Source organism: Rhinopithecus roxellana, chromosome 3 (assembly GCF_007565055.1).
Source record: "Rhinopithecus roxellana isolate Shanxi Qingling chromosome 3, ASM756505v1, whole genome shotgun sequence".
Classification (NCBI taxonomy): domain Eukaryota; kingdom Metazoa; phylum Chordata; class Mammalia; order Primates; family Cercopithecidae; genus Rhinopithecus; species Rhinopithecus roxellana.
In genome coordinates this window covers 71,946,981-71,961,118 of record NC_044551.1, presented here as the reverse complement: position 1 = coordinate 71,961,118, position 14,138 = coordinate 71,946,981, and the positions used below count along the sequence as shown (strand labels likewise).

Here is a 14,138-nt window from a genome sequence, read left to right as displayed (position 1 = left end):
GCTGGCTATCTTGCTTCTTCTGCTCTAATTCACTCTGGAAGAGAGAACACAGTAGAGACAGGAGAAGGGTCCAGATCGTCAGTGCTCGGAATAACACCAGACCAGGAGATGATGCACAGAGACATCTGTGGAGGTTTTCTGCCAAGGTCTGAGGGGACCTGGTGGGGCACACACACCACCCAGAAAGTCCCCATTTAAGTCAGGTGTTTCTTTCCACACGACACCAATGCAACGCCATAGCAGACAGGGCATCGCTGACTGCTGGGGTTGTGGCAGCTCCATCTCCACCTTCACAAGTTACAGAAAAACATACAGGGGTTGTCACAATCAGTGCTACCACCGGTGCTTCCGCCACCAGCTCCTCCTACCCATGCCCTCCCCCAGAGCCTGCAGCAGAGGGCTCCTGCCCCAAGAACTTAATTTGCGGCGAGAGTCAAGTTCCCACATCCTGTTGAAGTAGGGGCCTGGTGCTCTCTCCAGCCTCAGAGGCTCAGCCCACTGGAATCCACCACAGCTCATTTGCAATGAAATAGATATTCTATTAGCAAGTGCTTAAATCACAACTACAGGTCAACAAAGGAGCTAAGAAAATCATCTTCTCCACTCCCATCTGTATGACCAAGCAAGGTGAAATTTAAGTAAACTCAGTCCATCAGCCAGTATGTTCAATGCATATTATGGAAAGAGATGTGCCAGGATCAGGGATGTGTTTGTTTGTTTGCCAGGGAGGGAACTGCTGTTGAGGAGGAAAAATAAAACAAGGTTCCTACTTTTACATCTCCTTGGGGAAACAGCACACATGTAAATTATAATTCATTAAGAATCTAAATAGGCCGGGTGCGGTAACTTGTGCCTGTAATCCCAGCACTTTGGGAGGCTGAGGCAGGTGGATCACCTGAGGTCAGGAGTTCAAAACCAGCCTGGTCAACATAGTGATACCCCAGTCTCTACTAAAAATACAAAAATTAGTGGGCGTGGTGGTACATGCCTGTAGTCCCAGCTGCTCGGAGGCTGAGGCCCGAGAATCGCTTGAACCCAGGAGGCAGAGGTTGCAGTGAGCCAAGATCCTGCTACTGCACTCCAGCCTGGGTGATAGAGGAAGGCTCCATCTCAAAAAAAGAAAAAACGTATTTAAACAGTGTTAATGGGGACAGAAAAGATCCCTGCCGTTCTATTCTCTGTAGTGGAACTTGTTATCCACCATGCCTGTGAAGGGTCTTGTCAGGAGTACTGTATTTTCAGCCAGCAACCGTTAACTCTTAAGTTGGGGTAGTTTTTTTGATGTAATTTCTAGTAGTAAAGATTTTTATGAAAGTTTATTTTCAGATTGAAACCATTCCCTTTTCCAGGTTTCCTGGGTACAACAGACCAAGTCTCTTTAAAGAGAAAAGACTGTGTGTGTGTGCGTGTGTGTGCATTGTGTGTGTGTTGTGTGTGATGAGAAGGGATGGAGGGCTTACTCATGGGGGACTTATGTATTATTTTCTTTAATCTAGGCAATGCAAACCAGTAATGCAGAATCCTATTGCTCTATAAAAATTTGAATTGCCTGAATCTATTACAAATTTTTGCCAGTGTGCTTCCTGCCTCAAAGATGGTAAGTTTCTCCAGCTTAGGGGAGAACATTCTGTCTCTTCAATCTTTTTGTTACACCTCCTGGTCAGACCTTGGCAGAGCAGGTCCTAAGTTTGAGTAACAAAAGTCATCAGCCCCACAGAAGCTGGGTCTCCAACCAGAGCACCATCTTCATCTGCCATGGCTACAATCTCCAAAGCCTTAGGCAGGACGAGGGCTGGCTTCCTGGAACCTTTTCTCCTGTACTCATGAGTCACCTCACAGCCTCTTGTTGCCCTCTGATATCACTGTACTGGGGTCCTATTATGGGTAAGGATGGCAGTGGCAGAAACAAATTTTGTTCCATAAGAAGAACCAGCAGTTGAAACCGAATAAGTCATGGGTAACAAACGACTTTATCTCAATATAACAATAAAGAAACTCCACATATGGTAAAAAGTTATCAAAGATTTTTTGAAAAACCAATTTGGGTAAACTATTTTATTCATTTACTGCCTCCCTCATGATTAGAAGCATTACATACAATCAAATGAAGTCATTTTATTCCTTTTTTATGGGCTTTATACAGGGAAGAGTAACAGCAGCCACAGCAGAGATTAATTCTCCTCTTGCTTTAATTGCAAAAGTGACACAAACATATCTTAAGGAGGTAAAATCTGACTTCTAAGTCATTTTAAATTCATTAGTTACCCATGATTTATGTAAGTTTTATTTCTTTTGTATTTTAAAGAATATTCTAAAGATGAGACTTTCAAAGGTAGGCAACTTTAAAAACCACTGCTAGTAGTGGCTCATTTAGTTTCTATACAGTTATTTGTAGGTGTTAGAGTGTAGTCTATGGTAAAAAAAAAAAAAAAAAAAAATTAAAATCTGACTTCCTGGTAAGTTAATTTCAGTAGTTCAAGAGCAATAGAATTAGCTCAGGGTTTCTCAACCTTGGCACTATCCGCATTTTGAACTGATAATTCTTTCTTGTGGGAGGCTCTCCTATAGGACAGATGTGCAGCATCCCTGGCCTCTACCCAACCCCTTCCCTGGCTGGTTATTTTAGTCAAAAATGCTTCCAGACATTGAAAAACATCCTCCAGCGGGGGTAGGGGGGGAATTCCCACTAGCACAGGTTAAGAACCACTAGATTAGTACAATATCCAAGAAATATTTAAAACCATGAGTAATATAACAATAAAACTAAAACAAAACAAAATCCTATTCCCAATAATAGAGATAAAATATTTTTAGTTTTCCACATGTAACTATGTAGGTGAACTAACTACAAAAGGGACAATTTTCTTTCTAGGAAAATTTCTAGGAAAGAAAGATGGGATGTCTGTCCTTCATGCCCTCTCAGCCTTTAACTGTTTACTAGGTTCATTACTTTTATGTAGATTGCTAAAACTGAAAAAGATTTTCTGAAAGCTGGGGTTTTTAACTGGAAATCTGGAGGATGTAACAAAAGCATTTTTGTTAACAGACATTTTCCCAAGGTCTGTGGCAAATGTAAAAGTTTATACCGTTGAAGATAGTGAGGAAGGGCAAAATATATGAGGGCTAAAGGAAATTAATTTCTATGAAGAGATTTTCTGCTATTAAATCTGTGTTTGTGAGTAATCTGGACTAAGCATTATATGGATACATAGCAGGTAGAAATAATAACAAATTGCTTCAAATGGCTTTGGAAAAGATATTGCAAATGAAATTTTTGTTTTACTAAAACATCATAAACTCTGATGTCTTCCAGATTGTGAAATACCTCCTCTGATGAATAAGTAGAAGCCCAATCTTGATATCATTAAGTTAAAAAGATTCTGCAAATAACATGCACCGATATGGTCCAACTGGCAAGGGAAAAAAGTAGGGCTAATATTGAAAATATTTAACAACAGGAATTGGCATAGGTACAAACAATCAGAAATGGTTGCTGATCATACATCCACCTGTACTGGTGTATATCTACTGAATATCAGTCCTAGAAAAAGACAAGGTGCAGAGTAGATGTTTCCATCTGTGTGAAAAGTGGGAAAAGGAAGGATGTATGTGTGTGAATATGTGTGTGTTTATGTTTGCATATGCATCGGTTAGCAGCATACATGGGAAACTGTTGACAGTGATTGTCTCTAGAGAGAACCAGGGAAGATCATCATGTAGTTTATTATTTAAGGAAGTTCAGCTTGAGATTAAAAAGTAACACTGCTAATCATTATTCCAGAACAACAGGTATGAACTCATACTGTACTGGTAAATGAGGGCATCAGCCTAACTGGGGAACTAACTTAAGGAGTTGTAGAAGGCTTACTTTTCACTCTATCACACACGAATATATTACCCCTACCCTTTTTTAAGTAAAAATAAAAGTACTAGAGAATTGAATAGATATTCAATCCACAATGAAATCAGAATGAGAGAATATCTATTTTAAAAATCATTTTTGCTTTTTCTATCATTATGATTAAAGAAAAAATATACCTATTATTGTTACGATTAAGGATGAGTCTGGGTGTTGAACACTTTATCTACTAAACTTATTAACAGTGATCGTGATTAAACAAACTCTAAAGCTAAGAAGGCAATATTAGTGATCAGATAGTTGCAGAGTGCAGGCTACTGATTTGCCAGACATATTAGTGGCTAAGGATCTCTAAGATGTCCTGCATAGGAAATTGTTGCTCTTTCTTTCCCTGTCTTTCAACATCCAGTGACAAGTCTCACAGTGTAGGTAAACCAAACTTAAATATCGTAACTCTATTATGTTATTCAGGAGTACGTTAGTTCTAGCTACTTTAATTTAATTTTAAAATTGGGACATAACATTAATGATTGCAACTTCAGAATTTGGTCACCTAGAGAAAATAATGTTTTGTGACTAGCGAATTAGAAAAACAGAGATAGCAGGCAATTATTACATATATATTACAGGCAGTTCTTATCTAAGAACTTTACATGCCTTTACCCATTTAATCCTTATTTTAAAAGAAAAACCCTGTGAGCTATAGGTACTGTTATTATTCTCATTTTAAAGATGTAGAAAACTGAGCCTCACAGAGGATAAGTACCATGCTAGATCACGTGGTTAGTAAAGTGGCAAAGTCAAGGTTTGAACTCAAGTCATAACCCTAGAGTCTGTGCTATTAACTTTGACATTGCACTGCCTCCTGGGTCTGGGTTGGCAGCTGAGAGACTTACGTTCCAATCTAAATCTACCACTTCCATATTTTCTAAACCAAAACCAGGACACTGAGTTTGATAATGGGTTAGGGTATTTCATGGGTTTTCCTCCCATGAAATCCAAGGCATAAAATCGCCACGTAAGTAGGATACCACTTAAAACTCTTGCTTTCCATTTCCTCATTGATGCAGAGAGAGAAAGTACTAGAGAATGTCTAACATTTCACTTGATTTATAAAAATCAGAAATCCTCCAGTGTGCCAGGTACTCTTTAAAGTGCTTTACATATAGGAAGTTATTTACTTTTCCTAACAGCCCTATGGGTGCACATTATTATTCCCATTAGGGAGGTGAGAAAACTAAGCCCAAAGAATTTTGATGTCTTTTGTCCAAGGTTAAATAGCCAGTAAGATTCAAACCCAGGCCACCTGGTTCCTAAGTCTGTGCTCTTAGTCACTCAGCTATGCAGCCTCCTGTTATAAATCTAGAATATACATTATATGATATGGAATTATGTCTAGAATAAAAGACATCTTCCACAGAGACAGACTTCCTTCATTAGGGGGCAAATTTGTGTTCTTGGTACTGCCATAATTATGCCCTTTGTACTGACGTTTGGGGTCCTCTGCAACTCTGATCTCCCGGAGGGTTCAGGGAACAACCCATTCTCTCCTACTCCCTCCCCCAGCACCCAAATTCTCCCTTGTTCTGCTGTCTTCCTGCCTCTTGCCTTTGGGAATTATTTGAGGATTTGAGGAAGTCAGGGGTGGTAGAAAAGTGGCAAAGGGAGGAAAGGTAGAAAACAAGCAGTTTCCAACAACTCAGATAAGGGAGATAAATTAAAGGTACAAAATTCAAGCTGGAAATTGCTGCTGTTAGCTTTTCTGCTCCTGCCTAAATCCCTAGCCTTCCACCCTGCAAACACACATGCCCTACGGTTTGGTATGGAGAGAAACTCTTGCTGAGGGCAACATTTCTTGTAAAATCACTATGCACGGTATTCATCTGAGTGCCTGCCTTCATTCCCCAAGCATATATTAGAATCCTGAGGGAGCCAGGCCCTGGGCTAGGTGATGCCTGGATACAAAAAGAAATGAGGCAGTTTCTGGACTTCGGAGCCCCAGATACACCTGAGTTTGCCTGCCTGTGCTCACAGTTCCTAGAACTGTTAGGTAGCATATTCAAGGCCTTGAGTACGCTACTTAACAGTTCTAATAATAATTTCCATATATTGAACTCATATTGTATACCAGACAGGCATTTTACAAATTCCATGTTTAAAGCACATGACAATTCTGGCTAGGATTTAAACCCAGTTCTCATGCTTTTGCCATGCCATCCTCCTGCAGTTCCAGCCTCATTTTCCTTTCTTGTGAAATGGGGTTAAATAACATCATTCTTACAGAACTACTGTAAGAATAAGATGGGACGATATAGAACTAAGCACATATATTTACCCCCCACTAAATGGTAGTTCTCATCACTCTAACAGGAAATAACATAGGGGCTTTAGAAGCACCTGAAGTGTGCCATGAGTCAGGAGGTGGGAGTAGCCTTCCCAACCAGAGGGATCTGGTTTTGCACCTTGAAAGATAAAATGTGCCTGGGTATGGGGCAATGAAAGGTGGGGGATAAGTAGGAAAACATGTTACGGGTGAATTTTAAAGCATGAAAAGGGAAATTGTCATGGCCACATTGGTTAACTTCCGTGAATTTTTTAAAGTCTCCAATTTTCAAGTATTTCTAAAAGAACTAAAAATTTAAACTCTTTGCTTTCAAGACAAAGAGCAAACACACCATTAATTTTCCCAGGTAAAATGGGATTACATTCACAGAGAAAAGTGAATACCTATTATCTTTGCTATGTAATACCTTAATTCTAGACAAGCAGGGGGGACCCAGTAAAAGGACTGCTGAGAAAAAGGGATGACTGTGGAAAGAAAGGTCTGGAAATAAGACTGACAGCCCGTCCCTATTACTTCTTCCTTATCTTCCCCCTTGTGCCTCCAGAGCATGACCTCTAAACAGAACAATTCTGAAAGTGAGTACACTCGCCTGCTAGTATGGATACAGGTGAATCATTAGTGCTAAATAATTACAAATAAGTAGAAGAAGTCATTTTATTACTTACTTATAAAAATGAGCAAGGTTTTCCCACCACATCTCCCTGTTAGCAAACAGAACTTAAATGTGGATAGAAGCAAAAAAAAAAAAAAAAAAAAGAAACTCTTGCAAACCACAGAGATGTATGTTAAACATGGCCATGCAGTGTAAAGCACACAGCTTCAATTTACTGAAGAACTTACTTACTTTCATTTTTTAAAGGTAGTTTCTACTTAAGAGTCTCAATTATAAAATATGGAAGAAATCCTTTTTTAGTCACTTCCATATTTTTTCAAGTGAAACTTTAAAAATAAATAATACCAAGTTAGAGTAAATCCAACAAGATATCTAGAGAAACAGTGAGAATAAAGAAAGGATTTGTTTCTTAAGCAAAAATAAGCAAGTCAGTCTGAGATAACCAGAAGAAAAAGTATATGCACAACCATAGCCTTCCCCTTTCAAGAAACTCTCGCAATTTATTTTGCCAGAGAGGAAGAGAAATGTTACAATATCTTGCTAACCAATCAGCAACACTGCAGGCCTCAAACCAGGAAGCTCTTTAAGGTATAGTATTTTAAACTGTGCAAGTAAGACTTTTGTCTCTCAGCTAGTTTTTGTTCCCTATGTTTGTAGGATGCAAAGCCAGATGTAAAGTCCCTCATGGCGAAATTTAACACAGGGGGCAACCCGACAGAGGATGTCTCAGTCAATAGCCGACCCTTCAGAGTCACAGGGCCAAACTCATCTTCAGGAATACAAGCAAGAAAGAACTTATTCAACAACCAAGGAAATGCCAGCCCTCCTGCAGGACCCAGCAGTGTACCTAAGTTTGGGTCCCCAAAGCCACCTGTGGCAGTCAAACCTTCTTCTGAGGAAAAGCCTGACAAGGAACCCAAGCCCCCGTTTCTAAAGCCCACTGGAGCAGGCCAAAGATTTGGAACACCAGCCAACTTGACCACCAGAGACCCCGAGGCAAAAGTGGGATTTCCGAAACCTGTAGGCCCCAAGCCCATCAACTTGCCCAAAGAAGATTCCAAACCTGCGTTTCCCTGGCCTCCTGGAAACAAGCCATCTCTTCACAGTGTAAACCAAGACCATGACTTAAAGCCACTAGGCCCGAAATCTGGGCCTACTCCTCCAACCCCGGAAAATGAACAGAAGCAAGCATTCCCCAAATTGGCTGGTGTTAAAGGGAAATTTATGTCAGCATCACAAGATCTTGAATCCAAGCCCCTCTTCCCCAAACCTGCCTTTGGCCAGAAGCCACCCCTAAGTACTGAGAACTCCCATGAAGATGAAAGCCCTGTGAAGAATGCGTCTCCATCAAAGGGGTCCCCAGCTCCCCTGGGAGTCAGGTCCAAAAGCGGCCCTTTAAAACCAGCAAGGGAAGACCCGGAAAATAAAGACCATGCAGGGGAGATTTCAAGTTCGCCCTTTCCTGGAGTGGTTTTGAAACCTGTTGCGAGCAGGGGAGGCTCAGGCCTTTCCAAAAATGGTGAAGAAAAAAAGGAAGATAGGAAGATAGACGCTGCTAAGAACACCTTCCAGGGCAAAACGAATCAGGAAGACTCGGCCTCAGGGGCTCCTCCTTCCAGGTTCCCTAAGGCCCCTTCTAAGTTGACAGTGGAGGGGCCATGGGGCCAAAGTCAGGAAAAGGAAAAGGGAGACAAGAATTCAGCCACTCCAAAGCAGAAGCCATTGCCTCCATTGTTTACCTTGGGTCCACCTCCACCAAAACCCAACAGACCACCAAATGTTGACCTGACGAAATTCCTCAAAACCTCTTCTGGAAACAGTGAGTTCTTTTCTCATTTGCTATTCAGGATGGGTTACTCCAAGGCAGAGAATGTTTTAGCTTCTGGGGAAAGTTTCATAAGGAGGAATGATTCTGTATCTGGTACTTATATGTGTATAATGAATTTTCTTTGCCTTGTTTTTTTCTTTCATGTGGGAGGCCTGGGAAAGTAGGAAGTCTTCATTCTGTGAGAAAATGCCGTGGTCAGCTGGGGTTTTGTTGGGGGAAGGGAGAGGCAATGCATCCAATTCATTGATACGTGGCTTTGCTTAATGATAACCATTTCATTTACTTCCTTTGTTGGGTTTCATTTCTGTTGAATGAGACTGAGGTATGTTACCCATCAACACAGAGGAGTTAGACAGAAAATGAGCTACCCTCTAGGTCAGTGGTTCCCAAAGGGGGCAATTTTGTCCCCTAGGGGACATTTGGCAATGTATGGAGGCATTTTTGATTGCCACAACTGGAGGGTGCTACTGGCCTCTAGTGAGTAGAAGCTAGGGATGCTTTTGAAGATCCTACAATGCCCAGCACAGCCCCACAACGAAGAACTATTCAGGCCATAATGTCAATAGTGCAGATCTGACAAGCCCTTCTTTAAGTGGCTGCAAATATCCACACAATTCATCATGTTTCCCGAGCCCAGTATTCAAATGAGAAAGGAACAGGACTCATGAAATTCACATTTTAGCTATTTTCTATTTCTCAGTATAAAGTTTTCTGAACTTTTCTGATTCATAAAGTAATATATAGTTAGGAAAATGAGCCAGACAAAGGAGTACTTTCCTTTCCTTTCAGGTAAATAGTTTAAATTTCTACCAGAGATGTCACTGCAATTCTCTGGGATGTGGTACCGAGTGACTGCATGACAGAAGCTCACACATGCCTGAGATGATTAATATTTTAGGTAAATGATGTGCAATTGTTGTTTATTGTGAGGGGGGAAAGAGGTGCCTACAAGTGACCACACTACTCTTAGTCACATCTTTCTCCTTACGAAAGTATGGTCTAGTTAAAGCAGTTCTAAGCCTAAAGGTCATTTTTAGTTTTTGCACTGTAGAAACATCTTGCGATGTTATCTTCCTGAGATCAGTATTCTCCTTGTTTGTAAACAGTTTAGTGATCAAGTCCTCTGCTAATTCAAACACACAGAAAGCAAGTTTGGAATGATCCCATGACCATCTGTCTTCCAGAAAGGTTCATCCTTGTTTCACATTGCGTCTTCGCCTCATCTGTCATTTTGTTTCAATACTGGTTCATAATTCAGAACAGTTATTTTTGTGAGACTTTCTAAAAGGTCCCTTATTTCTCTTATTTCTTCACCTCAGATAAAAAATTAAGTATTATAACCTCCATTTTATGGCTGTGACTTCATGCCAGGGAAAGAGTTCTGATGTTAGGCAGAGATCCCTGGGAACTTTCTTCCATCTTTGTTTCACTCCAGCTCCAGTGCGGGTGGTGGCAGAACACGGTGGTAACACACGTTGCCTGGTGTCATGCTTTTCAGTGAGTTTCCACAAATGCTAACCAAGTCCTCTTTCTGACTCTGAAGGCCCGACAAGGTCTGATTTTTAGTGAAGTAAAGCTACAAAGACCCAGGCAGAATTGCAGAGCAGATGGAGTTTATCCTTGTTCTCCTTCTCCTCTCCTTTGCAATCCTCCCTGGCTCCTGAATGCCTGCCTGCTGTTGGTAACCCATGCCACAGTTCACATTTTAAATCTTGTCATCAGTGTAACCCCCTTAACATCTGGTGCCTCAGGATGTATTATGCTCCAAAATGTATCCTGTTCTTTCTTCATTCACCTCTTCCACAAATCAGAACTCAATCCCTCTTAATCTAGATTGACCTCACATGACATCTGGATTAAGCAATCTGATTCATAACTTTAAACTCTGACTAATATCCCTTTAAAGCATCCACCTTTTAAAAAAGTATTTGAATTCTTTTATATTTTAAGTAGAAATTACATTCTGACTGAGAAAGCAGTAACTGTAAAATGGTGTACAGTGAAGCTACCTTTAACCCTTGTCTGCCACTTTCTGGGTCTTTCCAGCCCCTGCCCCATAGAAACCACTCTTCTTAATTTCTTATATGTCCATCTGAAGTTTCTTTATGTTCACATAAGCAAATACAAACATAAATACTACCCCCCACTGGCTTTTTACTCAAGAAATAGAATATTATGTGCAATGCTCTGATCCTTGTTTTTTTTTTTAATAAATAAATCCTGTATATCTTCCTACATTTTAATAAAGAGTAATTGATTGTTCTTTAGAGCTGTATATGGGTGACAAGCCATATACAGTAAATGGGTGACAAGCTTAATTGATTTAACAATTCGTATTGTTTCCAAAAAAACAACACTGCAGAAAATAAACTGGTGTTTGTGTCATAAAGTAAGCATTTATTTTCTGAATTCTCTGAACACAAAAATTTTTAAGTCAGCTCTGCCTACTCTTGATCCTGCCACTGCTATTTTTCTTAAGCAATGATAGAATACTAAGTAATTTACCATTTCATTTAGGAAGGTTAAAATATATCAGAATTAGAAAGTATATATTCATTTTATATAACTGGGTAAGCAAGATAAAGAAAAGAATTAAATTTCTGTTGTAGCAAAATTTTTTTAAATTCTGAATTCTATTTTTTATAATTCTGGAGTACGTAAGTAGAAAATAAATAATTATTAAATGATTAAATAATGTACATATACATAAATAGGTGGTATATTGCACATATAGTCTTCAGATGTGAAAATTCTTTATTAAGTGTAATTATCACCCCCATTTCACAAGTGAGTGTTGAGATGTGACATATCCAAATCACACATCTGAGGCTAAAATCCAAGTCTCCAGATTGCAAGTTTAATACTTTCTCCACATACCATTGTGCCCCTGTATGTATGTTTGCATGTTTGTGTTTAAAGCATAGGTGTATTATTTATTTATATTGAATATATATGCAGATACTCCTTGACTTATCATGGGGTTACATCCTTATGAACATTCATAAGTTAGAAATATTATAAACTGAAAACACATTTAGTATACCTAACTACCAAATGTCATAGCTTAGCCTAGCCCACCTTAAACGTGCTCTGGACACTTACATTAGCCTGCAGTTGGACAAAATTATCTCACACAAAGCCTATTTTATAATAAAGTGTTGACTATCTCATGTAATTTATTGAATACTGTACCATGGTTTCTACTGAATGCATATTGCTTTTGTACCATCATAAAGTCAAGTAATTGTTAATTTGAACTGTCATAAGTAGGGCACCATCTGTGTATGTATACATATTATCACAAATATATACATATTATTTTAACTTTTTTCAAAGGACTTTCAAAATGTTTATGTCTTTTAATACGTATAATGTCCCGTGAAATAGATAGAGCAGCTTTAATGAGCCCATTTTAAACCGATGTGCAGAGTTTCCAGGTTATCCATTACTAATGTTATTAATGGTACAGAGCCTAACATGAGAGTGTTTGCCATATAATGCAGACTTCAAAGTCAGTAGACCTGGGGTTTAAGCACGACTAATGCATTTACTAGCTGCGTGACCTTAGCTTTACCTCTTTTGGTGTATGTCTTTCTTCATTTGAAAAAATGAATATAATACCACCTACTTTGCCAGCACATTATAATCACTGCATGAGATTTGTTGTAAGTGCTTAATACAGCATTTGACATATAATAATATCAAAATAAGTGAGCACTATCTATAATTTTATTACTTTTATTAGCATGAAAATTTTATTAACAGACCCATGATGCTTTGATCATTTTATATTATAAATCATTTTTATATTATATTATATTATATTATTCTAGGAATCATTAAACTGCATTTTACTTACTTGTTTGTAATATGTAAATGTATTTGTGATTTATGATGCCAGAGTCAAACAATGGTTGTTGGAAGAGAGGTTTCCCACCGGATGTCCAAGAAAGTTCTGCCCTCAGATGCCTCCTTCCCCACAGCAAAGGCTGGTAGAGAGCAGTAGGCGGCACCCGGGTGGCACTAGGTCACAAGTGCCCCCAGATTTTGGCATCTCCTACTGACTGAAGCCAAGGGAAGGCATCTGACTCAGCCAAGCAGAGGTGGAGAGGCTGCAAAGCCAGCACAGATGACTGTCATCCCAAGACACTGGTATTATCAAAGGCAATTTTCGAAGGTCATTGTTTCCAGAGTGCATTTGCTTTCCCCATTACCTGTCAACCTGGAAGAAATAAATAAATGTGGCCAATGAATTTGCTATGGATTATGATCGGCCACAGCTGCTTAGATTGGCCACTTCCCGGGAAAATGCTTCTGAGTGTGCTGCTACAGACCCTCAAATTTTTTGAGATTGGAGTTTTTATGCCAACTCCAACAAAAAATGCCCTAAACACACCTGACTAGGCATGAATTTTCATATAACAGGGCTTCCAGATAAATTATTTGCTGCCTGGTATAATTAGAAAATTTATTTATTTGCTTGTAAGAAAATGGGAAAGAAGAGAGAGATTCTATGCTTTAGAAAAAATGAGATTCTATTACTAAATATTTATTCACTAAGATTTAATAGATACTGATGGGAGCAAAATGAAATGCTTTGCTAAGTGAATGTGGAGACTCCAAAAAGACTATTTTTTGTTGTTAAAAGTATTTATACTAGCATTCAAATTAACGAAGATTCATCTAATAACTCTATATGCCTTTTAAACTAATACTATTTTCATAGCCTTCTACTTCATTTCTTGCTTTCCACGTTCCCATCCAATTCCTTAAACCTCTTCCCCAGATATACCCTCCATCTCATATCATCTTTGCCCAATATATTAACTGTTAAAAATATTCATCATTTATTGAGGACTTGCTATATACCAGATACACATTACGCTGTTTATTCCTCTCAAGCCATGAATAGGAATTCTATGAGGAAACCAAAGCTCAGAGAGGTTTGGGTAACTTGCCCAAAGGCATAACATGACTAAACAAGGTGTGGGTCAATCTCATGTCTCTCTGATTGCACAGACTTTGTTCCCACCCGCATTCCACCTCGTTGTGCTAGGTGGCCTCTCTTCAAACATAGAATATCACAAGACAATGAATCAAGCATAAATGAAACCCCCCAAATCCTCATTCCTCTCCCTTTCTGTGGCCTTTGGTTGAAACATGCCTTTTGTTTGTTGTCTGTTTTGTAAATACCACTCTAAGCTCCATGAAGACAGAATCCAGTCTGCTTGCCATTCTCTCATTTGGAGTACAGAAGTAATATACATTTTTGTTAGCTTCTCAAGTTTATTCTTTCACAGAATTCTATTTAACCAGGCCGGGCACAGTGGCTCATGCCTTTAATCCCAGCACTTCGGGAAGCCGAGGCGGGCAGATCACCTGAGGTCAGGAGTTCAAAACCAGCCTGGCCAACATGACGAAATCCCATCTCTACCAAAAATACAAAAATTAGCCAGGCGTGGTGGTGCTCGTCTCCCAGCTACTCAGGAGGCTG

The 14,138-nt window shown here is 39.4% G+C and overlaps 1 protein-coding gene across 7 annotated transcripts in view; it reads left to right on the top strand.

Moving 5' to 3' along the window:
* The window catches only part of FYB1 (FYN binding protein 1), a 169,842-nt gene that overhangs the window by 63,977 nt on the left and 91,727 nt on the right, over positions 1–14,138 (top strand). For 4 of the 7 annotated variants that reach the window (XM_030927925.1, XM_010367654.2, XM_010367653.2 and 1 more), the window contains exon 2: positions 7,474–8,635. In XM_030927925.1, coding sequence (XP_030783785.1) covers positions 7,474–8,635 — 1,162 coding nt within the window. Of the gene's footprint in view, positions 1–1,496; positions 1,598–7,473; positions 8,636–14,138 lie in introns of all 7 variants that reach the window. The other 3 variants (XM_030927927.1, XM_030927923.1, XM_030927924.1) reach the window with 1 other exon arrangement.